The sequence below is a fragment of the Brachyhypopomus gauderio genome, unplaced genomic scaffold, assembly GCF_052324685.1.
Source record: "Brachyhypopomus gauderio isolate BG-103 unplaced genomic scaffold, BGAUD_0.2 sc840, whole genome shotgun sequence".
Classification (NCBI taxonomy): domain Eukaryota; kingdom Metazoa; phylum Chordata; class Actinopteri; order Gymnotiformes; family Hypopomidae; genus Brachyhypopomus; species Brachyhypopomus gauderio.
The window spans coordinates 1-25,110 of record NW_027507660.1 but is presented as its reverse complement, the minus strand read 5'-3'; the positions used below and the strand labels follow the sequence as shown (position 1 = coordinate 25,110).

Below are 25,110 nucleotides of genomic sequence, written 5' to 3'. Positions count from 1 at the left end.
GTGTTTTTCACCCCGGTGTGTTTTCCTCGGGAAAAACGAAAATGACGGGGTGGCTCCCGGGCGGCTGCTGCGTCGAGTGTGTGTGTGTTTTAAACCCATTTAAAGTCCCTCAGGCTTCACCGAACCGAGCTTTGCCTCGTCTCCGTCGTGGCGAGAGAAGACGGCGTTGGTTATTCGGCCGAACCGTCCCGGTTTTAATGTCGAAATGGCGAAATTGGCCCGAGCTGAGCCGCCTTATCTGCCCTTGCCAAACAACTTGTGAACCAAAACAGTGTCGAGTTGCTCGGATATAACTCCACGTTTCGTGTTTTAGTGTTAGAGACAAAAATAACAATAAACCACCAACTATTTTAAAAGCATTCGTGTTTTTTAAACGCGGGGAGGTCACCGTTTTCGGGACCGCTGCGTGTGTCACTGTTTCCCCGGTATTGAACGCGGCGTTTACGGCCGTGCCGGTGGTATACGTGTTTATTGACCTGTGGTGTGTGTTTCACAACGTTCAGGCTGTTTGAAATGGTTGACATTCGTGACGAAAGGACCCCACTTGTGTTAAAAGTTGGTGTGTGAAACAGACGAGGTCCGTAACGTGGTGTCATAACGTGTGGTTACGTGTCTCTCCAGCTCTGCTCTGGACGTCATGACCTCCCGCAAGAAGGTGCTGCTGAAGGTGATCATACTGGGAGACTCCGGGTGAGGACCGACACTCGCACCAGGAAAACGGGGGTTTTACAGCTCCAAAGACCATAACCTGAGCTCTCTGACGTTCACTTTCGTGTTGATTTGATCTTTGTATCCTGTGCATCAGTGGTAGGATTTCTTTTACAGCCACTCACGTACTGGAAACTTCCACCTAGTTTCACATATCTGCCATTCGTGGCCTTGGCCTTTAGGTGAGGTTGAATTCTCTACTGTGCCACTAAGCTAAAATAATATTTTCAATATGTCCTATAATGGCAAGTGTAACTGGCTCCTTATCACTCTGATCAAAATCACTGGAAAGAGAAATCAGACGGCTAATCTTTAAATCTTTTGGCACAGCTACGGGACGCTGGATGTTGAGGGTACTCTGGAACTAACTGATACCGTCTGGGGGTTCTGAGTGTCTCGGCGTCGAGTTAACTGAGCTGTGTTATAACAGCTTCAATGTAATGTGATGCTGTGCTCTATGTAAAAGAAGTCGCAGCAGCTGGGCTCCTGGTCTCCTTCCGTTAGCCCTGCGCACACAGCTGGCTGGTATTGATGCTCAAGCCGTATTGTTGATGAAATAACTGCTCCGTCAGCAAATTCATTGTCATTCATGTTTTGCTCAGGCTCACTTTAAAGTATATAATGTTGAATAAAATGTACAATGGTATAGTAGTTCTGTTTTTCATAGAATTGAGTTTTCTGCAGTGTAGATTCTGTGAAAAAATGTCCCGCCGTGAATTTGATTCTATGTTCACTTTTCCTACAGGGTGGGGAAGACTTCTCTAATGAACCAGTATGTTAACAATAAGTTCAGCAACCAGTATAAGGCCACGATTGGTGCAGACTTCCTGACCAAGGAGGTTATGGTGGATGACAGGCTTGTTACTATGCAGGTTTGTCTTGCTCTGTACATATGACCAAGCTGATGTGAAACTAGAACTGTGGAGATCTCTGTACTCCAGGAAGCTTTAGTTTAGGAAACAGGACACGTTTGTTGTTAGCAACGCTGCCAGAAGCATATTAAAACTCTCGGCTAGTTCGACGCAGTTGTAGTAATTTGCCAATTTCTAATAAACACACAAAAAAGTGATTTTTATGAAATCTCTAGAACATTAAATGGTGAAATAAAATGTCTGCAGAATCCTGAATCCAGAAGAGCACTTAAGTGTCTCGTAGTGTCCTGCAGCTTTGTTTGCCAGTATAAAATTATAGATTAAAAGTCTCTTTAGGTCGAAACTGCATCCTGCCAGAATAAGAGCCCCAGACCTCCTCATCACCCTAAAATTCGGCAGCAGCGTTGCGTCAGTCTGATGTCTCAGACTAGTGAGTAACGCACCTGCAAAGGCCATTGATGTGACTATGATGTCACTTCCTTAGCGCTTTTGTTTTGGAAACGCCCAAATAGGGTTTCTGCCTCATTCCTTTACTGATGCTAGAAGGCAAACCATTTTGATGGTGTTTTGTTCATTAAGATTAAAATTAGAAGCCACACAACATGGTGATGAGCACTGCTGTCTTGATTGGTGTATTTTTAAACCCAATAAAAATGCATTGGTTATTGGTTTCGACAACTAGAAATGCAGTCATCTTCAAAACAAGATGTGTACGTGTAAGGGCCCTTAATCAACCGCTTGCTGGATTCTGACAGCCTGTTAGGCACCTCATTAGTGCTCAGCACGCTTCACCAAACCCTGTTTGTTGTGATCTCACTCATTCTTTGAGCTCGTGATATGTGGCTACCTTCCTGGTAATTTCCCAGAAAGCACTTGAGTTTGTCAGAACGGGTTTCTTTTTTTTATTATTATTATACATAAAGCACAGGTGCCAAGGAATGTTTATCCTTGTTACATACAGCTGAATGATTCGCCAGAAGGCAGGCGCGATCTGAGAAAGTGTCAGTACCTCTTAAAGAACTTGTGACTATGCTTTTCACAGATGTATTTCAGGAAGAGCAGATCTTATTGTTTTTTTTCCCCTTTGCTGGATGGATAATTTTGTGCATTATTACTGCTGATAGATTTGGGATACAGCCGGACAGGAGCGTTTCCAGTCTCTGGGCGTGGCGTTCTATAGAGGGGCCGACTGCTGCGTACTGGTGTACGACGTCACGGCCCCCAACACGTTCAAGACTCTGGACAGCTGGAGGGATGAGTTCCTGATCCAGGCCAGCCCTCGTGACCCTGAAAACTTTCCCTTTGTGGTACTCGGAAACAAGATCGACTTGGAGAACAGACAGGTTAGAGGGCATCTTCATTTCTTGTGTCATGTCAAACTTCCAAAATGTTATCTTGACAGTGTCGCAAACGTACTCGCAGTTTCGATTAACGTAGCATGGTGTTTACCATGGCGCCAATGGAATCGGCCATGTTTGTTGACTAAAACTCGCTGCTTTGTACAGGTCACAACGAAACGAGCCCAGGCGTGGTGTCAGAGCAAGAACAACATCCCTTATTTTGAGACCAGTGCCAAAGAAGCCATCAATGTGGACCAGGCTTTCCAGACAATTGCTAGAAATGCACTCAAACAGGTACAGAGATGTGTGATCAATCCCATGAATACACGTGAGACCGTGTTTGAAGGCAATACAAATAAGATTACCAAGAACTCCATGAAGACATGCTCTCGTTGTGTGCCACAGCTCGATTTAGGTCACCTGGACATTTGCCAATATATTCACCATTTTAAAATTTTGTACTGTCCCTTCCAGGAGTCTGAGGGGGAGCCCTACGATTTTCCTGACCAGATCAAGCTAAGGGACGACAGACCCACCTCCTCCAGTGAAGGCTGCAGCTGCTAAAGGAGAGAGAGAGAACCAACACTGAGGGGCGGAAGGAAGGAGAGAGGGATGATCAGCAGAGGCCGAACCATCACAACCCAGCTCCACCCCCCCCAAACCCTGCTCCATGTGCCGTCATCTGCGAGACCTCCGGAGTTTGAAAAGCCAAGTGACGGTGTTCCCCCTCTGTCTGACGAACATGTGGCAAACTGTTAGAGGAAACGGGGGGGATAGTGTGACCGGTTTCCTCCAACATAGCATTACTTTTAAAGCTACAGCTCCCAGTGTCACTATCGAAGACTGTCACCACGCCCACTTTGTTCGTGCAACTTTATTGTATTTTTTTTCCCCCTTAGAAAATGATTGTCTGCCAAATTTGTTCTTTTCGTTCTGCGTTGTACTTAGCAGTCATCCCTTAATTCTGTTACGCACATCAAATGCTGACCGTGCATTCTCTTCTGTAAAGTGCACCACTGATAAAAGGTGTCAAATCCATCTATATCTGCATGTCATCCATATAAATGAGCAACCATCTATGGTATTCAGTCAAGGACATATATAGTCTTAACTTGAATGTTTGTTTTTGTCAAGTACTTTAATCAGGATTGTTTTGGGATTGCTGGATCGTGGTGGGAATGGTATTGCCACAATCATATATAGCCATTTGCACCATTTATCTCTTGAGCCTTTTAAAGTTCATGATCACATACGTGCACTCAGCATTTGGTATGTATCAACTTGTACAACTAGCGTAGGAAGTAGGCATAAAAGTGAAACACAACTGAATCGTGTACTCAGAAATATCCAAAGCACAGGTGTTTCATGGAACCAAGTGTCTTCACTTCTAGTGTGTCTTTTCATGTTTTCTTTTTGTACATTTACATACTGTACTGATTAATGTATACACACCCACATACCTTAAGTCTGAGAACTACATTTTTATAATTGAGGAAGAAATAAATTGGTTAAGCAATGTTTTAATGCAAGTAAAAAAAATAAATACATGTCCTTGGCCAACCAGACCATTGAACCTTTTTAGGTATCATGCAAATTGACTAGACAGAGCTGAAGACGCATTTATGGCCAGAGTTTGAGACTCTTCCCCCCCCATATTGCTAAACATCACAATTAAAAACCAGTAAGAACAATAAAGCCAGTGAATTTATTTTACTTTTAATATTTACAAAGTCAGCAATTCACCCACATATGGCCAAGCACACATGTTCCGTGGTCAGTGGTGACCAGCACAGCTTCTCCGACTGTCATAAATAATCCACTTGAGTTAAACATGTGCGCACACAGACACACACACACACACACACACCAGATCTGCCAAAATCTGAGCTTACATGATTCCTTGATCCTTTAAATATTAGTATGTCACAAAAAGTAACCAAGCCTCACACTGTGGTCTAATTCGAGTTCAATTTGCAGTCACTTAACCCGTCTGTAAAAGCGTAGCCACCAATACGAGCTGCATTTATTAGACTTGGTTACTACTGTTCCAAGAACACTTACTCCAGTGCCCAAAGGTTTTGTTGAAAAGCCTTGAGCATGAACCTCCATTCCAGTGCCTTGAACGCTGATTAAGTGAAGGTGTAGTACTGTCCCATGCTGGTGAGCGTCCTTACTTCGAGGAATGTTAGCGACCAAAGCCAAAGTACTGCAGGTCCGTGTGGCGGCTCGGGGCTCCAGACTCGGAAAGACAAGCAGAAGTGAAGTTGAAAATGGAGCTGGGTGTCATACTGTGTACATAATTACCGTCGTTACACTTCCTAAAAACAAAGGACGAAGAAAGCAGTCAGTAGACTGGTTAGGAATCCTGAGTTGAGCCTCTATCCTACGTCAGCCACAAGTGCTAACTAAATTAAACAGGTGATTTCCAGTTCTGCTCTGAGGCGTTGACAAATTGCATTTTCAAACCAAATAAGCAGTCGCCATTGCTGCTTCTCATATGTTAAAGAGTGCTGCCTTGTCCACTGAGAGACATCTAAAAAAATATCTGGAAAATCAATGTATGATTTTTAATAATTTATTTGTGTTACTGCTGCAAATAAGTATTTGAACTGAAAAATCAATGTTAATGGCCTTTGTTTGCAATTACAGAGGTCAAACATTTCCTGTAGTTTTTCACCAGGTGTGCACACACTGCAGTAGGGATTTTGGACCATTCCTCCACACAGATCTTCTCCAGCCAGGTTTCTGGGCTGTCACTGAGAAACACAGAGTTTGAGCTCCATCCAAAGATTTTCTATAGGGTTTAGGTCTGGAGACCGGCTAGGCCACTCCAGAACTTTGATATGCTTCTTATGGAGTCACTCCTTGGTTATCCTGGCTGTGTGCTTTGGGTCATTGTCATGTTGAAAGACCCAGCCACGACCCATCTTCAGTGTTCTAACTAGGGAGGGAGGTCGTTCCCCAAAATCTCACAATACATGGCCCCGGTCATCCTCTCCTTAATACAGTGCAGTTGGCCCGTCCCATGTGCAGAAAAACACCCCCAAAACATGATACTTCTACCCCCCCCCATGCTCCACAGTAGGGATTGTGGTTTTGGGATGGTACTTATTCTTTGTCCTCCAAACACGATGAGTGGAATTAAGACCAAAAAGTTCTATTTTGGTCTCATCTGACCACAGAACTTTCTGCCATGTCTCCTCTGGATCATCTAAATGGTTCTGGGTTGATTCCTCACCTGAGCTCCAGTACGAGGGAACAGACAGTCATGTTTAGCTTCTTCCATTTTCTAATAATTGCTCCAACAGTGGATCTTTTTTCACCAAGTTGCTTGGCAATTGCCCTGTAGCCCTTTCCAGCCTTGAGGAGGTCTACAATTCTGTCTTTGGACAGCTCTTTGGTCTTGTTAGTTCATGTTTGTAGTTGGAGTCTTACTGATTGTGTGGGATGGACAGGTGTCTTTATGCAGCTAACAACCTCAAACGTGCTTCTAATTTACAATAATAAATGTAGTGGAGGTGTACTTTTTTCAGAGGCGGACTAACAGGTCTTTGAGGGCCAACATTTTTTGCTGATTGGCAGATGTTTAAATACTTATTTGCAGCAGTAAATTATTTTTTAAAAATCATACAGATGAGATTTTTTTAGATTATGTTTCTCACAGTGGACATGCACCCAAGATTGCCCTCCATGATTTCTACATGGGAGAACTTGCAAGGTCACAAGGTGTTCCAATACGCATTTTCCTCACTGTAGCTTGTCTAGTCCATGTACGAGGTATCCATTCCCTCAGTCTCGGGGTGCAACAGACGTATAGCCAGCCGTTCGATGTCGTCTAGACTGAGCTGTCTAAGAGAGCGCTCATAATCCTGAAAGGGAGGGGTGGACAAAAAGGCATATCAGATGAACCTTTGACGAGTCATCACTCCTGAGTGCAAGTTCAATACATTTCTTGCTAGAGTTTTTTTTCCATACCATAGCACAAGAAGTTGAATAGCTATTTTAAAAGATCACCTTCACTATCTGCTCCTGAACTTTGGCAGCATCTGCAGGACTGAAGTGTTTGGCCAGGACACCGGACAGCAGCCGCCACACCTCGCTGCCCCCGCCGCCCTCCGCGCCCGAGGCGCCGCCGCGCTCCCCCGCGGGCCGCACCACCAGGTTGAGCTTGGCCTCGGGGCCGATGGAGTAGTCACTCAACCTGTACTCGTCTGAAAGCAAGACAGGAGAAGCCATGAAGGACAACGGTGGTGCCGGGCGTGTGTCGCCCCCACACGGCCGCGAGAAGAACCCCACCCGCTCCTACCTGCCAGGGCTTTCCCTTTGTACAGCAGCCGCTGCTGGTCCGGCGGGATGTTCAGGCGCTCGAACACCAGTTCCTTCACCGTCGACACCTTCTCGTTCTCGGTAACCTGTAACGACGAGAGCCGTGACCCCCCCAAACACATTATCCGACATTTCTGGCGTTCGTTCGCCTCAGAACGACGGAATCTCACGCGCAAAAACGTCGCGTGAACGTCCGTCGCGTGAAGGATACGTGAAGCTAACTAGTTAGCTAAGCTAACGACAACGGCGGAGAAGCCGCCGTTATAACGCTACCTCTTCCCTCGCGGATTAAGCGAGGCGGTTCGTCTCACCTGTACGTTACATTCTTTCCCCTGAAGCGGCTTCACGGTGAGGATCATACTGACATTTGTTTTTTAAAACAAAAACGACGGCACGACAAAAGAAATCATCAAACAGGATTCTTCAACATTAGCTCCCGATGTTTCCCACGGATGTGACGTCGTGGATTCGCACGGAAATGACGTCGAAGGAACGCAACGAACCACCGTAACAGCCTTAAGTGTCGCGCCCACGTTCCCGTTGACGAAATAAACAAATAAAATATCTGGGGGGGTATTCCAAGAAGCGGGTTTAACAAACTCTAAACTTAACCCTGAACTCGGAGTTGTCTTACCCCGATCTGATATACTCAGAGTTTTCGGTTCCAAAACGGCGGATCGGAATTAAAGTAATCAGGGTCGCTCAACTCTGAGTAGGTTCTGGGTTGACCCAGACAGAAGCGCGTTCACGCGTAACTATGAAAGGCATTCTTAATGGAACGCAGATTAATAGGATTTATCATGGACTTAAACGCGAAAATCAGCCGAACATCGTATTTCACACCACTGTTGCTTGAAGTATTAATGACTGCGTATGCAGAATATTTAGATATTATTAAACGTAAATGTAATACTGCGGTAGCTGCTAGAGAAAGGCAGTCAGCATGTCAAAAAATTGCCAACAGAGTTAATGCGTGAGTGAAAATGATATTTTTATATTTAGCAGAAGGGTGCGATTATATTATTTTCTCCACCTTTATAATACTGTATTGAGTTTTTAAATATTTTTTAATTGAACACTTACTAATTCCAGGTCTAATCTGAGTGGTGTGAAACACACATGGCATCAGATAAAAATGAAGTATAAGAATATTGTACAAAGTGGTATGGCTGTACATAACTATATCTTATATTTATTTACAGGAAAAATGAAATAATGAAACATAACAGTGAATTTGACTGTAATGTATATTAAAAGGTTACAGGGTGGATGGTGGGGTGGGTGGTGGGGTGGGTGGTGGTGGTGCATGATTTAATGTGGAAAGCAGTGATTGCAGATGGAGTCTCTGACAACTCCACCATCTCTGTTGTCACCCACATGCATGTAAGGTTCCTCGTCTGTGGGCATGTCAGAGATGGTAGGCTGTCGCTCTTCCTGGATGGTTGCAATGTTGTGTAATACCACATATGCCATTATTATGTGGCACGCCCTATCAGGGGTTACTCTGAGCCCCTTCAGGCACTGGAACCTGGCCTCGAGGATTCCTAGGGTCATTTAAATTCTTGCCCTGGTTTTGCTGTGGGCCTGATTGTAGCGGGACTGTGGTCCAGGTGCAGGATCTGAATAGGGAGTCATAAGGTAGGCCTATAGGACCGGCAGGGATACCCTCTGTCTCCATGAAGGAGGCCGTCATGTCCTATAATCACATCTAGGGTTTGCAATGATTTAACTATTACACTGTATGTGAACAACTAGCAAAACTACCGCAGGCCTACTCTGTTCAGATTTGTTGTACAGTGTGGAATCATACATGGATCCTGGCCATCTGGCTTCAACATTTGTGATGAGGTGGGAAGCATCACATATGATCTTGATAGGAAGAACGGTCAGTTACAATAGCTACGTTATTTTTGTTACCATTAAAGATAAGTACATTATTCATTAAGGATTATAAAGGTTAGTACCTGTACTGTACATTAATGCTATGGATGAATATTCATGTTCTAATGGTGCTGGAATAGGTAGCATATGTAGGTTCCATCAATACAGCCAATCACTCTAGGATTGTAAAATGTAAATGGAATTTACATTAAAATGTAAATGGAATGAAGTTCGTTATATATTGCCTCTCCTTTGCTTAATTTCTTTATTGTCCGTGTGAATTAAAGACAAACCAATGATGCTGTGGAATTCCTCTTTGATGTCCATAACTGGCTTAAGCCCAGGAAACACCACAAAACCGGGCACTAGTCATTTTGATGCCGGACATAGTTTTCGGACAGACCGACATACAGTAGCTTTGCTGACAGATTCCGCATCTCCTACACTATAAAGAAAACTTCCACTAGCAAAAAACGAAGACCGATATATAACAATCTGGAGAGAATTTAGGGCTGATCCGCGATGTGTAATAGTTGAAATGTTATTATAATAATAAAGTTATTGATGTAAATAATGGATTGTGCTGAAAACGATAACGTACATTAAAAAAATAATCCGAAAATGATAGTAGGCCTATGTCTATTCGGGGTTTTATAAGGCGTTCCCGACGAAGAACTCAGCGAATAAACTGAGTTTCAATATCCACATGATCTTCGAGGAAAGGACACGTCATGATGACGTGTTTGTAACTCTGGTTCAGGTCCAAGTTAACCTGCCAGCGAGCAGGTTAGCTTCAGAGCATAAGTTGCTATAGTAACTGACTCCGGTTCTCTCTAAGCTCGGTTTCTGGAACGGAAAATCTCGAGTTTCCGCGAACTCTGAGTTAACTTACCCGGGTTTTCTCGCTTAACCCGCTTCTTGGAACACCCCCCTGGACTCATCAACTCTGCTTTGCGCGAATATAAGGTGTTCTGTCGAATTTTCCTACCTTATCGATATTTCCTATCGTGTCGGAGGGCATCGCGTATTTGTAGACGTATATCTGTAGAGTTTGTTTACCTTATGGAAACGTCATAATGTTGCGCAAATCAGCGTTTAAAAGTTATTATAATCTTTAAAATAAAAGTTTTATTTTGCGTATTTGCGTATTACATGTATTGTAATTAATATTAATGCAAAGATTGTTTACATCTTTGTATGAACATGTTTTTAGCCTGTGTGTCATTATAAACCAGCGTTAAGTTCACTAACACTATAGGTAGGAAATTTCGACAGCCTAAATTTCATTATAAAACATCATTAAGCCACCAAAATCATGACGTAATAGTGACTTGCGCATGCGCAGTAAGCCTAGGTAGGAATTTTCGACACTGGTGTGCGTTCAAATATGTCTTTTATATAAAAAACAGTGAATCTGCTAAACCTACCAGTAAGATTATTTGACCTTTTTTATTATCCTTTGAGCTATAGGCCAACCGGCCTAGGAAAAGTCCTACTGCTCACGAGAGATATATTTGCCTTATATTTGCCAAATATATTTGCCTATATTTGCCATGAGAGATACATGCGTGCCTTACTGCTCACGGGAGACATATGTGTGTCCTACTGCTTACAAGATATACGTCTGTCTTACTACTCATGAGAGATATGTGTGTCCTACTGCTTACGAGAGATGTGTCCAGATGTTGTTTCAGATATGTATTGGGCACATCCGTCAGTCACACAATTAATTCCCACATATACTTTTCTATTTCCATTCCGAATTCATCTTCCCATTTGCATTTGATAGCCTGTGTTGAAATCTGTGACCCAGTAGTAGGCTACGTGCCTATTAAGAGTATGCAGTGCACACATGATGTCAAAGCTGAGCAGGTGTGACCTTACAAGGTCTTGAATTTCATTTGAAAATAGCTGAAAAAAATGTGACACCAAGTTTACTCCTTTCCTGGCATTCATTAAATGAGACATCTATCCTGTATGTGTACAGATCTCTAATGGAGTTTATACAGGTTTCTTTCTGCAGTATAAATACAATATTTAAATTATAGCAGGAGGAAATGCAGTTCTCACATGTCTCACAAGTATTTGGGCTTTCTTTGCCATGACATGTTGAGATTTGCTGCCCAATAACTTAAAATTAGCTAAACCAAAAGTGCCTTCAGGTTTGGGTTTGCATTAGATGCTTGAAATAACCATTAATAATAACTGCTTTATAACCTTTGCTCATTCTTCTCATGCCCACCATTAACGTTGCTTTACCGCCTACTTCCATCCTAATCGTCTGTATCCATCAGATCATAAAGCCTTTTGGGTCAAGTGAACTTTATTTAAGCTGAATTAAATGTCTCCTGATTAAGCAGAAGACATTTAAAATAATTGCATAAAGAACCATTAGTTGGGGAAACATTGTTTTTATTAAATGAAAACCAATGATAAGTGATGAATGATGATGGTGATGATAATGAATGATGACATATGGAGCTCTTTTTAACACCGGTTGATTTTTTTTACATGTTGTCCCAATGACCAATTTTTAAACCTTGATTTGAAATATTGATTCATTTCTCAATATAAAAAAATAAAAAGTAAGCAATCAATAATGTTCTAAATCTCTATAAACAGTGGTAGACCAGAAAAACAAAGTAATGGCTTTTGTGCAACAACATCTACTAGCTACAGACACGACAGTTAAGTTAATTGCAATTATCAGAGTAATAATGTCATGAATGGAGCCACTCCTTCTGTCAGTCCTGTCCATGTCTTCTGTTGTTCCTCACCTTCTTGTTAGATCTGTGATTACCCCCTTGCTTTGCTCTCAGCTGTTTCTGATTTAGATTTGATTTGTTTGGTACTTATACTCCCAGTGTTTCGGTCCCCCTTTGTAAGTCAATGTGTTAGTGATCCCCTGGTTAATAGTAGTCCTGGTCTGTAAGTGCTTCCTGTGTTTCTAGTTCTTGTATTTATTATATTATCTGTCTTTTGTTATCCGAGTTATCCTGTCTGGTTGTTGGTTTCTTGTTTTGTTGTAGATTAATTTGAATTTGTTATGCCTAACCGTTCCCGTACCCTCTGGGTACGGGTCTGGCTGGAGGAGGCTACTTGTGTTAGTCATGTCAACACCCCAGTTTCAGAATTGATCAAATATCGAAAAACACGTGTCTCTCATAAAGATGCTTATAAAAAAGTGTGTTCGATTTTACAAAGTTACAGAGCAATGTGAATGCATTGACAAAAGAGCTGATCTTCAAAGATCCAAGCAGATAAGATTCAATCTTCCAATAAACTTTATGGTGTCCAACCATATCAACTGATCCTGTTGAATAGAAAAAATAATAAATAAAAGACATTTAAAACATTTTAGAAACATCTTTGAAAAACATTGTTACTTAAAAGTTGTAAATAAACTTTTTTTCTTATATATAAGTCGACCTGTGAACTATGAAAGATTATGTTAATTCTATCAAGAGTATAAAGTAATGCAAATTTGCCTTTGTATATATTACACCAGTACTTACCCTGTGCATAGTAGTTTACATGTCGGGTTCTAGAAAGAAAGCAAAAAACAAAATCACCTTCAGATTTATGACATCATAATTTCCCAGGTAAGAACAGGTAACGTGCAGGTAGCCCAGACACCATCACTCAGACTCTCACCCCAGGTGTAGACCTTCTCCTCCGTCATGTGACGCACTTTGCAGGTGTACGTGTCCCCCTGACTGGGCTTGAATTTTGCACTCTTGGTCAGGTGGAACTGCCAGCCCTGCTCGAACGCCAGGTCTGTCTGCTTGTACTCTTTAATGACCTGCCCGTTCTTCAAGAGGTCAATGTTGATATCTGGCGGATGGAAGCCGCTCACATGGCAGATCAGTACGTTGTCTTTGCCAAACTCTCCAGGGTTTCGGCTGTAGACCTGGACTTTGGGGGAGGCTAGTGATGGACACATTTAAATACATGTTAAATGAAGAGCAAAACGGAACACAGGTTTTTTGCAAACAACTTACTTTGTTGGAGAAAACCAAAAAATATGGTTTTGGCAGCATTCCTTCATTATTTTTGTCACATGTTAAAATAAATGTTTAGAACTCTTCTTTGATGGGTTACTGCTTGTGTTAAGTTCTTTGGAGAACATGTGAGATGCCTACACTGGTTATATAGAGTCCTGCCTGTCTGACAGAAGGATGGAAGTGATTTTTGTTATTTTTGCCAAATATAAGAGTTTGTCTCAGTCCAGTTTGCACAGCTCTAAGCAGTTAGCTGAAAACATCAAGAGGTCAACAAAAGTAAGATCATGAGATTGGTTCAGATCACTGAGAAGCTTTGTTTGTTAATGATCTAAATGGTTAAACAAGATGTTTTTTATGTTTGTTTTCATGCATCAGTTTAATCTAGCTGTCGATCTATTAAAAACATTAACTAATTGCACAATTTGCTGTGCTTAAACACGATTAATCACATTTTTCCTTCATAAGACTGATGCTTTTAGTAATAGATATTTCAATGTAAAATACAATCAATATAAGATCAACACAATGTAATTATATTCATATTCAGATATGTTTGTTTAATTTAATCTTTTTTCAACTTTTAGATTATCTCTTGTGAACTGTGCTAGTTGAATTTCAGACAAAATCAATATCAACTGTGCAAAATATTAAGAACAAGAAATTCTTATATGTTTTTCTCTATACAGTAACAACTCAGCTTAGTTCTCCTTTATATTCAGCTAGTTACTGAGTCAGACCAGATTCTTCACATTATCAGGGGATAAAGCAGCTCTCTTCTATTGAATGATGGCCTGAAAGTGAACAACCTTCCACGGGAAGTAAACGCCCAGCTGCGTTAATTGCGATATATATTTTTGAACGCGTTAAATATTTCAAATTAATCATTACAATTAGCACGTTAATATTGACAGCACTAGTTTAATTACAATATCAGTTTATTTACAAATGATAGTTTATTGACATTTCTGTAACGCCAGCACTAGCTCTGCTCTGACCCGTTGCCCGACTACATGTTTATTATCGTTTATCTCTGATAAGTCCAGTATGGAGGTGAGGAGATATAAAACTGGAATCTAGAGACGTCTCATAACCTTAAGTAAAAAGTTAGGTTAAATAATGTTTATCTTATTAAATAAAAATTAAACAACCTACTAAACTACATTATTTCTTTAGTCTTTACATTAAAGCAAAACCATGCTTTTTCTATATAGTTTTAGTTATTTATACGATTATATTATTTGTATTTTCCAAATACTGTGGATCTGAAAACAAAATTACATTTGTCCCATATAAAGTAAGAAATCTGTCTAAAACGTAGGTCTGTTCTTTGTGCATAGACTTCAAACATGGTAGAGCTAGACGACCCTGTCCGCAACGCTTAAAGTGAAAGTAAAAACGGTAGGGGATTACCAGCAACGTCGCCTGTAAAAATAATAAACAAACCAAAAACTAAGTAATAAATAGTAATACGCATTTACAAAACGATTACATTTCGTGGCTCTACGTTAGTTATACAACGTTTTCATGTGGCTTTCATTACCAATTTATCTGCGATAAGAACGAGATAAGTAACGAGAAAAAAATATATATATAAAAAATGTCGAAAACAAGACGATAATCTAACCAATCAGAAGAAACTGTAAATTATTAGAGAAGAACATGTATAATATAAGATAATCACACCAAATTAAAGGGAGGACCGGGCAGACACTGCGCCACAGGCCTGGCGTACTTACACTGTTTGGCCAGGGAAACTGCGCTCAGGACGGCGAGCACGACCAAACCCAGTAACGTGCGCATTATCCTCCCGCAGTGCTGTACGACCGGTACCGAGAAATAAACACAGTAAAACCGCTTTTGTGATAGACGTCGGAGGTTTCCCAGAACCGTCCTGCTGTCCTCAAACACGGGGACGGAAATAAAGCGAAAGTACCGTACACACACTCATATACTCCGCCCTACTGTATTTTATAGCCAATAGGAAACGCCGGCGGCTTGTTGCTGCGCGAACATCGCGTCTGGCGGTTTTGCTCGCATGGAATTAGTTTATAAAAGACTCAGGATACATGACCCGACAATTAAATCTGAAAATTTGATATTCAGTGGAGAGGTTAAATAGCTATTTTGCGATTAATCACATTATTTCTTCTTATTTCTAAATTATATCTTGATTTCGCAAACACGCACGCACAGGCACAGACAGACACACACACACACACACACAATTTAAAAAGAAGTGAATGTACAAATCACCAGCTTCCTAATCAACCTCAATTAGAGTAACAAGGAAAAATTACTAAACTATGATTTAATACTGGTGTGGACAAAACTGGTGACTGGTGTGGACAAAACCACCTTGTAATCAACACCAGCAAAACAAAAGAGCTGCTGGTGCACTTTCGAAGGTCTAAGGCACACCCACCAAACAGCTGAGCATCCAGGGGCGGAACATAGAGACTGTTAATTCCTACAGATACCTGGGTGTCCACCTCAATAACAAACTGGACTGGTCGGACAATACACAGGCCCTGTACAAGAAAGGCCAGAGTAGACTCTATCTGTTAAGAAGGCTTAGTTCCTTTGGAATACAGGGGTCTCTTCTGAACTATTTTTATGAGTCTGTGGTAGCATCTACAATTTTCTATGCGTTGTCTGCTGGGGCAGTAGTATTACTGCAACAGATAGGATAAAACTGGACAAAATCATCAGAAAGGCGAGTTTCGTTCTGGGCTGCACACAGGACACAGGAAGCAGAGAGAAGATGATGACCAAGCTGTCATCTCTAAGGGAGAACAGAGATCACCCACTGCATGAAACCGTGGCCGCACTTGGCAGCTCTTTCAGCAACAGACTTCTCCGTCCACGTTGTTCAAAGGAAAGACATCGTAGCTCGTTTCTTCCTTCTGCTGTCAGGCTATACAACAAGCACTGCCCCAAAACAAAACATAAACAATCATTGTAAATTATGTATACATTTTTCTTTTTCATAACTCAGTATAATTTGACGGAACTTTGTGCAATATTCTAAAGAACTGCAATATTACCATATAAAGACTGTTTTATATTTTTTCATATTTTTTACATATTTTTCTTTACCCTTAATATATGCTCAAGTAACTTTGCGAAGTAATTTTTCTACCTCTTATTTTGTATGTTCTCTAAGCTCCTGTAACACCACAATTTCCGCATGTGGGATAATAAAAGGCTATCTTATCTTAATAATGTAGGTCAGAATATGCTATTTTTAAAATTAACACTAGATGTCGCCATCTTTTCAAGTCGAACTCCTTTTCCCTTCGTCAAAACTTACATTTATTTTGCATAGTTAAAAGCTTAAAATAATGTTAAACAAAGAGAGAAACCTGTGAAGTTAAGAGACTAACCCGGAATATCAATGTATTCTAAATGTTAGGTTTGAAGGGAAAATGATCACATTGCTGGTGTACTATGACGTACAATTAGTAACAAAAGTAATACTATAACCCTGTATGTCTCTAGCGCAACCTCTCTCTGGCTGATCCTCAGAGGAACCATACCTAATGTCCGCTATAGACAGCACGCTACAAAGGTGCATGTCGGTGTACAGTAGCCATAGGAATCGAGATCATGCAGAATATTGTTCAGCATATACTTACTATATATTAGTTTATGTTGGCTGTGAATGTTATTTAAATCAATTATAGAACTCGTTTTCTATAGTGTGATAAGCGAACGACACTGCAGTTACTCTCTCTGTGTGTGTGTGTGTGTGTGTGTGTGCTTATATACTAAATCTCCATTCACACTCTTCTCACCGGAGCTCGCGAACCAACCGTCTGGTGACCGCACGCGTTTCTCATTTCTTTTACACACAAGACGCAATGTTATTTATTAATAAAGCTTTCAAATTCTAACGCTTCTGGATTTTCTCGTGTCGGTTTTCTGCGTTACACGAGGGAACGTCGGGCACCGTCGTGCAACACCTGGGTTCACTATAGGTAAGAGTTCGTTTTATCCCCCATGTCCGTGTCTTCATAAACTCAGCGATCGATATTATTATTGCCGTTGATATTCAGACATGGTTATTATTCTAAAGGACGGTAGGTAATCTTCGATATGATTTTGTGTGAGAAATAGAGGTGAAATGTTATAGAATGATTCTATAACAAAAAATATTATATTCTAAAAAATACAAATATACAAAGCTGAAAAGCTGACTACGATTTTTAATCTCTTTAAATCTCAATGTTTTCCACCATGTCCTGCACTAAGAACCTCTAATTTTCGTCACCTGGATATATGAAAAGTAATTACTGAGCTCCACCCCCTATCTCTCACACGCACACCCACCACAGAGAGTTTTCTATATATGTGAATACATTGCTTTTGCTGCGTTTGGCACATGTTCTCGGGTTCTTCTCGTCCACGCAGCTATCATGGGCACGCTCAGAGACCTCCAGTTCGCTCTCCAGCTGAAGATCGAGGAGTTGCGCCAGAGGGACGCGCTGATCGACGAACTTGAGCTGGAGCTCGACGCCAAAGACGATCTGATCCGCCGTCTGCAGGAAGAGCTGGACCGGCTCCGATTAACCCTCAGCGCCTCTGCTTTGTTTTCTCCCATGGGTAGATAACTCACGTTTTACCGTAGCGGTTATAGTGTAGTTAATTAACAGTCCAGTAGGGCCTATTTATTTTATTAGGCTGACTCGTGCCAAATGATTTACAAAGGATGTCAAAAGGCCCGTGACTTAATAATAGGTTTAGTCACACACACACACACACACACACACACACACACACACACACACACACACACACACACTCACACACACACACACACACACACACACACACACACACACACAGAGAGAAAAATGAGGTAAAAAATTGCCTTTAATGTTGCTATTGAAGAACAATATTATTTACAGCATATTATCTACAAATTTGATATGTTGTCTTTAGTGCAGCATAGGCTACAGTAATTCACATGCTGTACCGTGTGTCGGTACCTCTGTGTTACCTGTGCTGTTCTCTGTGCTCCAGGGCAGCCCCGCGCTCCGCCTCTGAGGGTGAAGAGACAGTCGGTGCAGAGTACCCACGCCAGCATAGAGCCCACACAGCAGAGTCCTCCAGCCAGCCAGGGCATGAGCACAGAGTGAGTGTGTGTGTGTGTGTGGAGTGTGTGTGTGTGTGTGTGGAGTGTGTGTGTGTGTGTGTGGAGTGTGTGTGTGTGGAGTGTGTGTGTGTGTGTGTGTGGAGTTCTACCACCTCCAGCTTCTGGCCATCGTCTCCCTTCATCTCTCTCTGCCATTATCCGTGAAGTCCAGCCACAGCCTTGGGCCACTGTGTGTTGGGCGGCCGTGATACTCCAGACCTCCCTCCCTCTCGCCCATGCGGACGGCTAAAGTCCATAATGGTGCCGGACGCTGAGCTGAGATTTTCCCTCTCTGCTTTGATACTTGTCCCAAGGCGAGCTGATATGAAGTTATGGGAGATGATGTAAAAAAACACCGATACTCCCTCTCCTCCCTTTCCTCAATCTCTGTCTCTCTCCCCCTCCCCCTCCCCCTCTCTCTCCCCCTCCCCCTCTCTCTCCCTCCCCCGCTCCATCTCCAAGGTCTCGGCGAGTGCTCGAGGCTGCACTAGCGGGGAGCGAGTGTCTGATTAACATGGGACCGGAGGTGCTGCAGGTGCTGCTTGACTCCGCCCACCTGTCCGTGGTCAGCCAGGGCGCTCGGCTCACCCAGGAGGGCAAGGAGATGTCCCAGGCTTTTGTCCTGGAAGGTAAGACACTGGACAACACAAGAGCGAGACCCAAAGCTTCAGAACCCCAGGGGCCTCCTTACCTCTCCAGTTTATGCTGTAATTCGGTCCCACACTTTCAATGTTCGACTGTTAGCGTGTTAGCATTTGAACATAATGAGTTACCTCAGCTGAACCACATGATCCAGTGGTCAGAAGAAGGTCTTCGTAGCCCGTGTGCAGGCACTGGGATGTTCTGCTAGTGCGGCTTGTTCAAATCAACCCCCGCATACCTGTGATCTTTAATAGACGCGCAACTTCCTGTCAAAACTAGCGTTGCTTTCTCTCTGGCTACCACTTTTTATCCCTCGCTCTCGAGTTTCAATCTTCTCATTTGTTCTCTCTCTCCCTCTTTCTCTGAGATTCAGTCCTTCTCTCATTTATTCTCACGGAGAAAGCATTACTTCCTGAGAGAGAGAGACGGAGAGAGAGAGAGAGACAGACAGACAGACAGAGAGAGAGATGGGGAAATGGCTTACACAGAGAAGAAACCTGTGTGATATGCTCTGGCTCAAGCAAAGATGGCTGAACGTGTGAATAGAGAAGTAACGTACTGGAGAGTGTTAGAAGCACAGATATGTTAGCTGTCATCGAAGTGCTCATCAACGCTGTGAATGCCGCTGGTTGAGTGCCGTGACGAGACCGGCTGCTGTGGTTCGGCTGCTGTGGTTCGGCTGCTGTGGTTCGGCTGCTGTGGTTCGGCTGCTGTGGTTCCGCCTTTGGAGATGACTGCTTCTCTAGCTGTAATTTGTGACAGCTGAGCTAATCTGTCACTCGGCACCTGTCGCCCCAGGCAACCTGAGACTGAGGGCACATCTTTAATGTGTGTGTGTGTGTGTGTGTGTGTGTGTGTGTGTGTGTGTGTGTGTGTGTGTGTGTGTGTGTGTGTGTCTATTTACAGAGGGAAAACTTGAGGTATTCAGGAGTGGCCAGAAGGTACACACAATTGAAGTGGGAATGCTGTTTGGAGAACTGGCCCTCCTGTATAAATACACCTGCACTTTTACTGTCAAAGGTACGCGCGCGCGCACACACACACGCGCGCACACACATTCACTATTATATTGAAGAATGCAGCAACACATAGCCTGTTCTCTACAATCATCTGTTTTTACACACACACACACACACACACACACACACACTTGCGGAGCGTTGAGAGGCAGGGTCTTCTCGTCAGCGTTGATCCGATGTGGCACGAAGAGATCAATGGAATTTCTAATCAAAGTTCCCTGAAAGGCTCCACAAGCTCCCACGTCGTCCCCAATCAGAGAGCCACACACACACACCCCTCCAGCTGTATCCACGTCACGCCAACCTCAACGTAGTCAGAGTACTCAACGTAGTCAGATAATCAGACCATACTTACACGCCAGTAACCTCCTGAGTGCTCAACGTAGTCAGATAATCAGACCATACTTACACGCCAGTAAGTTTCTGAGTGCTCAACGTAGTCAGATTATCGGACCATACTTGCACGCCAGCAACCTCCTGAGTGCTCAACATAGTCAGATAATCAGACCATACTTGCACGCTAGCAACCTCCTGAGTGCTCAACGTAGTCAGATAATCAGACCATACTTACACGCCAGCAACCTCCTGAGTGCTCAACGTAGTCAGGTAATCAGATCATACTTGCACGCTAGCAACCTCCTGAGTGCTCAACGTAGTCAGATAATCAGACCATACTTACACGCCAGTAACCGCCTCGTCTGCACCGTCCCCTTTAAAGCAGAGAGCCTGCAGAAATGTGCATGCACACATGGTTCTGATGGTTCTGGCGCTGATGGACACTTCCAGGCTGTTTCCAGGTTGGAGTCGAGACCTGCTGTCGTGATGCCTGCCGCCCGGTTCTGGGTTTCACCTTGTGAAAGCTCAGGGTCACCTAACATGTTCAGTTGTCTGTGGTTGGACAGTCTGTGATTCAGTCTGTGGTTGGACAGTAACATATTGTGACTGTACTCCTGCACAAAAAATTTGAATGAAACAATGACTAAGGTTTGGATTGTCAGCTTCAATTCGAGGGTATTTGTATCTGTACTGAGGGAACAATAATGCATTTCCCATTTGGTTGACCCTACAGAGATGTAAATATCATCAAATTAAAGGTGACATCCTGCATGGCCAGTGACCTGGAGTAGGGGGCAGAAACAAGAGGTGTGGTTTTGTCCAATAACAGGCTGCAGTGTAGATGTTTTAAGCGATGTGGTTTTGTCCAATAACAGACTGCAGTGTAGATGTTTTAAGCAATTTGATTTTGTCCAATAACAGACTGCAGTGTAGATGTTTTAAGCGGTGTGGTTTTGCCCAATAGCAGACTGCAATGTAGATGTTTTAAGCGAGTTACAGGCGCCCCTTTTGTCTGTGGAGTGCACCAGTCAAAAGCTTCTTATCTCGTTATTACATCATCTTGTAAAAGGAAACACAGAAATGAATTAGAACCCTTCACCCGGCAGATGGAGCCCCCCCCCCCCCCCCCAATAACCCAGATCTCCTCCCTGATACCTCTCTTCTTTGAACTGATACCCTCTGCCCTTCTCAGATGACATACGGCCACTACCTTGGCCTCCTCAAGCATTGTTTCTCTTGACAAGAGCTCGAGAGAGACAGAGTGAGAAGCTCGGAATGAGACGGTGAGCCCCAGGGAGCGGGTAATGGTCTCCACACCGTGAGCACAGATTGAGCAGGGACTCCTCTGCCATCGCTTTACTCTGTTTGATCCGTTTATTATGTTGGATTTCTCTCTTCCTGTGTGTCTGTACATCCCTGTGCCTGTATTGCGTTAGTCAGGGAGAATCTACTTTGATTGTCTCTCACTTTTCTCTTGTGGTCCTTCTCTTCTCCCAATTCCCCCTTTGAATTTTTGCTCCGTATGTCCTCGTGGTGATTCCCATTGTGTTTCCTCCAAATCCCTTCGCTGGTCCCGAGCTGGTGCACTTCTCTGTCTCTGTCTCTCTTGTGCTGGGACTTTCAGAGGTATAGGTGAACAGACTGACCATAAGGGTTAGGGTCTCCCACATGTCATTCACAACAACTGACACAAACGTACATAAACATTTTGAAATGCTTATTCCAACAGGTTTGAAATGTCATAGAAGCTCCTTTTGTCAACTTTGATGTCAAGTTGACAAAACCGCTTTGTCAAGTGACACATATTTTTGGTGACAGATGTGTCGTCACACTGTGAGGTGAATGACAGCATGTTATAGCAACAGACCTTGTGAGGTAAATCACAGCATGTTATCGCAATAGACTTTGTGAGGTAAATCACAGCATGTTATAGCAACAGACTTTGTGAGGTAAATCACAGCATGTTATAGCAACAGACCTTGTGAGGTAAATCACAGCATGTTATAGCAACAGACCTTGTGAGGTAAATCACAGAATGTTATCGCAACAGACCTTGTGAGGTAAATCACAGCATGTTATCGCAACAGACTTTGTGAGGTAAATCACAGCATGTTATAGCAACAGACCTTGTGAGGTAATTCACAGCATGTTATAGCAACAGACCTTGTGAGGTAATTCACAGCATGTTATAGCAACAGACCTTGTGAGGTAATTCACAGCATGTTATAGCAACAGACCTTGTGAGGTAATTCACAGCATGTTGTAGCAACAGACTGTGAGGTAAATCACAGCATGTTGTAGCAACAGACTTTGTGAGGTAAATCACAGCATGTTATAGCAACAGACTGTGAGGTAAATCACAGCATGTTGTAGCAACAGACTGTGAGGTAAATCACAGCATGTTGTAGCAACAGACTGTGAGGTAAATCACAGCATGTTGTAGCAACAGACTTTGTGAGGTAAATCACAGCATGTTGTAGCAACAGACTTTGTGAGGTAAATCACAGCATGTTGTAGCAACAGACTTTGCAACTCAGCGATTTTAGGTTTATTTTGGTATGGTAGAGCAACATGGCGCTGATATGACACTTTTTATGTGAGGCTGCTGGTGAAACTGAATGGCAGTGAAGATGTGATGTTCCTCTCTAGTGTCTCCTCTACTGATGTAGCAGTGACATGAGAAACATGTAGTGTAGCAGTTTTTAGTCAAGTTTTTGACACTGACAGTTTCAACCCTCACTGTTAATTTATGTTCAGAAACGCTCTCAGAATGAAGAAATGTGTTGGCACAACACATGGGGTGTGGCATTAGTGACCTCCAAACAGAGAAATGTGTTGTCAGTATGTGCAGGTTTCAGTGAACAAGGGTAACTGCTCGGATAGTCTTTCAAATTTACCAAGATTAAAGTTAGTGTGGTTTGAACAGAACAGCGCAGAAGTAGATGGAGGTGTGGTGGTTGTTTTTTCGGGTTGGTTGGAGAGTTTCCTGCCAGTCAAAGGCTTTGAAAAGGTAAACGGGTAACGATATTTATTTTATGAATAGCATTAAAAGTACGATTTTAATATGTCAGCCCTCCGGCACAGAAAATGACGGTCTCTCTGCTGCAATAGAGGTCTACTGGCTTTATTAAATTGTGTAATTACAGATAAGTACATGTAAGCTGACCACCGAGACACATCCAGAGAGAGAATCCAGAGGGACGCAAGGGGAGGAGAGGGGAGAGATTGACGAGGAGAGAAGACACAAGAGGAGAATAGAGAGAGGAGAGGAGAGTAGAAATGACAGCAGGAGAGGAGAGGAGGAGAGGAGAGGAGGAGGGGAGAGAGCCTGTTGGGCAAGGCCTGTAGCAGACTCAATTCATCCAGCATCATTATTAATTCAAGAAGCGCTCAGGAAGGAGGCGAAGGGGAGGGGGGGGGGGGTATCAGGCGGCTCTATTCTCAGCTGCTCCTCTTCCTCCTTGACAGAAATGGGACCGTGGCAGAAGCAGGCCAGCTACTTCCTCGTGGCCGGCAGAACTTCATTTTCATTCCAGCTTTCCCGAGACAAACACGGCGTCCCAGACGTGGCATGCAACCTTTCATTTTACCCCAACAAAAGGCGGAGGGCATCGAGTTATCGGGAGTACGGCAGAGAGCTTCCTCTCACTCAAACAGGGCAGACAACCTTCATTTACTCGGTCCAGTCAATGTCCCAGCCCATTACGTACGTTTGTAGATGCGGGATTACATTATGGTCCGTGGTTCTTCTACCCTTTTCATGGCTGGTGGAGAGTTCAGGATTCATGAAGATCTTCACACGCCATGTGGACCTCTGCTGTGCTTTCACGCCTGGAAGTATCTGAGACACTTGAGCAGCGTGGGCTGGAGCATCACTCACCCTGGTGCCTCCATGACCTCCAGTGGCGAGAAGGACGGCCGCGTTTTTGGGTTACTTTTTAAATAGCACTTTAACGTCTTTATTCTCGGGTCCTGATCCGCTTTATTGTGCTTCTAAATGGACCGCACCAGATCTCTTCCCAAAATCTGTCGGAAGAGAAGCTCATCGTGACCTCACTTCCCTCAGAGCCCATAAAACTAAAATTAAACTAGAACAAATGAATAAGCAAAAAATAACGATTTAACATAGTCAATTACAGACACCAAGTTCGTAATTACATATTCAGTGTTCCAGCATCTAGTTTCAAGGTCTCCTGAAGTTTATTCCAGGTGTAGGAGCCCAGTAAGAGGCCGTTCAACGGCAGGCGATAAACCTCCGCTGGAACAGGGAGATGATCCATGAAGAAAATCTACCGAGAACAGCTTCATTAATAACGCAGGACCAGAGGAGAGTCCTTCTTACACAAAGGAAAGGGCGTCCCATTGGTTTGTAGAAAAGACAATAATACAAAAATATTTATCCTCGGTTGTAAAGGGTAATGAACAGGATTCGAAGAGGTTTCGAGGTAAGTTCACCCGAGAGAAATTTGTGAAATTCCCCTGAAGATAATGAAGCAACCAGGCGGCCTGTAGAGCCTGTAGAGCCCCTCACAGAGGAAGATGTGTGGGAGCGGTTTGACAAATGGCAGTCTCTTGGCCTCAGGTTTAAGCTTTCACCATTTAATTTGAAAGTGTGTTCATCGTCATGGAGAGCTGGAGGAGCTGTGGTGTGTGAGCGGTTGCCGTGGGAGATCTCTTTGTTTAGTCTCCGCACAGCTGTTTGAAAAGCCTGCGAATGACGGCGAGTGTAGAGGAGAGGAGGAGGAGTGGAGGAGAGTGTAGAGGAAGAGGAGGAGCAGATCTGTGCGCTCCTTGGATACAGCTGAGTGCACCTTCTCTCTCCCTCTCTCTCTCCCTTCCTCTCCCTCA

The 25,110-nt window shown here is 43.2% G+C and overlaps 4 protein-coding genes across 6 annotated transcripts; 2 read left to right on the top strand and 2 right to left on the bottom strand.

Annotated features, from left to right (window-relative positions):
* The first annotated feature begins 552 nt into the window (after positions 1-552).
* On the top strand, positions 553-4,480 carry LOC143508218 (ras-related protein rab7-like). The gene is made up of 5 exons (XM_076996710.1): positions 553-690; positions 1,454-1,580; positions 2,705-2,923; positions 3,086-3,214; positions 3,395-4,480. Exons 1-5 carry the CDS (start codon positions 638-640, stop codon positions 3,482-3,484), a joined length of 618 nt encoding a protein of 205 aa, XP_076852825.1. The 5' UTR covers positions 553-637; the 3' UTR covers positions 3,485-4,480.
* A 135-nt stretch (positions 4,481-4,615) lies between these two features.
* LOC143508219 (ubiquitin-like protein 4A) lies at positions 4,616-7,748 on the bottom strand. 2 transcript variants are annotated; one of them, XM_076996712.1, is made up of 5 exons: positions 7,558-7,748; positions 7,227-7,332; positions 6,935-7,131; positions 6,672-6,789; positions 4,616-5,159 (listed from the first exon to the last, which is right to left on the bottom strand). In XM_076996712.1, the coding sequence occupies exons 1-4, from the start codon at positions 7,603-7,605 to the stop codon at positions 6,682-6,684; spliced, it is 459 nt and encodes a 152-aa protein (XP_076852827.1). In that variant the 5' UTR covers positions 7,606-7,748; the 3' UTR covers positions 4,616-5,159; positions 6,672-6,681. The 2 variants fall into 2 exon arrangements, with proteins under 2 accessions (XP_076852827.1, XP_076852826.1); XM_076996711.1 differs by having other exon boundaries at positions 4,616-5,238; positions 7,558-7,746.
* A 3,774-nt stretch (positions 7,749-11,522) lies between these two features.
* Positions 11,523-15,068, bottom strand: LOC143508220 (beta-2-microglobulin-like). Its single transcript, XM_076996714.1, has 4 exons — positions 14,868-15,068; positions 12,782-13,054; positions 12,643-12,671; positions 11,523-12,440 (listed from the first exon to the last, which is right to left on the bottom strand). The coding sequence occupies exons 1-3, from the start codon at positions 14,929-14,931 to the stop codon at positions 12,658-12,660; spliced, it is 351 nt and encodes a 116-aa protein (XP_076852829.1). The 5' UTR covers positions 14,932-15,068; the 3' UTR covers positions 11,523-12,440; positions 12,643-12,657.
* Positions 15,069-16,911: 1,843 nt separating this feature from the next.
* Positions 16,912-24,246, top strand: LOC143508221 (cGMP-dependent protein kinase egl-4-like). Of its 2 annotated transcripts, none has more exons than XM_076996716.1 (6): positions 16,912-17,108; positions 17,542-17,733; positions 18,154-18,265; positions 18,728-18,894; positions 19,814-19,927; positions 23,731-24,246. In XM_076996716.1, exons 2-6 carry the CDS (start codon positions 17,547-17,549, stop codon positions 24,105-24,107), a joined length of 957 nt encoding a protein of 318 aa, XP_076852831.1. In that variant the 5' UTR covers positions 16,912-17,108; positions 17,542-17,546; the 3' UTR covers positions 24,108-24,246. The 2 variants fall into 2 exon arrangements, with proteins under 2 accessions (XP_076852831.1, XP_076852830.1); XM_076996715.1 differs by lacking the exon at positions 16,912-17,108 and adding an exon at positions 17,392-17,416.
* The last annotated feature ends 864 nt before the right edge of the window (positions 24,247-25,110 follow it).

Coding starts and splice junctions, on each gene's coding strand:
- LOC143508218 (XM_076996710.1), top strand. CDS start 638: ATGACCTCCCGCAAGAAGGTGCTGCTGAAGGTGATCATACTGGGAGAC. Junction 691..1,453: donor ATCATACTGGGAGACTCCGG/GTGAGGACCGAC, acceptor CTTTTCCTACAG/GGTGGGGAAGACTTCTCTAA. Junction 3,215..3,394: donor CTAGAAATGCACTCAAACAG/GTACAGAGATGT, acceptor TGTCCCTTCCAG/GAGTCTGAGGGGGAGCCCTA.
- LOC143508219 (XM_076996712.1), bottom strand. CDS start 7,605: ATGATCCTCACCGTGAAGCCGCTTCAGGGGAAAGAATGTAACGTACAG. Junction 7,333..7,557: donor GGAAAGAATGTAACGTACAG/GTGAGACGAACC, acceptor TCGTCGTTACAG/GTTACCGAGAACGAGAAGGT. Junction 7,132..7,226: donor CAAAGGGAAAGCCCTGGCAG/GTAGGAGCGGGT, acceptor TCTTGCTTTCAG/ACGAGTACAGGTTGAGTGAC.
- LOC143508221 (XM_076996715.1), top strand. Junction 17,734..18,153: donor TGCTTTGTTTTCTCCCATGG/GTAGATAACTCA, acceptor TCTGTGCTCCAG/GGCAGCCCCGCGCTCCGCCT. Junction 19,928..23,730: donor CTGCACTTTTACTGTCAAAG/GTACGCGCGCGC, acceptor CCTCCTTGACAG/AAATGGGACCGTGGCAGAAG.
- LOC143508220 (XM_076996714.1), bottom strand. CDS start 14,931: ATGCGCACGTTACTGGGTTTGGTCGTGCTCGCCGTCCTGAGCGCAGTT. Junction 13,055..14,867: donor AGTTTCCCTGGCCAAACAGT/GTAAGTACGCCA, acceptor GTCCATCACTAG/CCTCCCCCAAAGTCCAGGTC.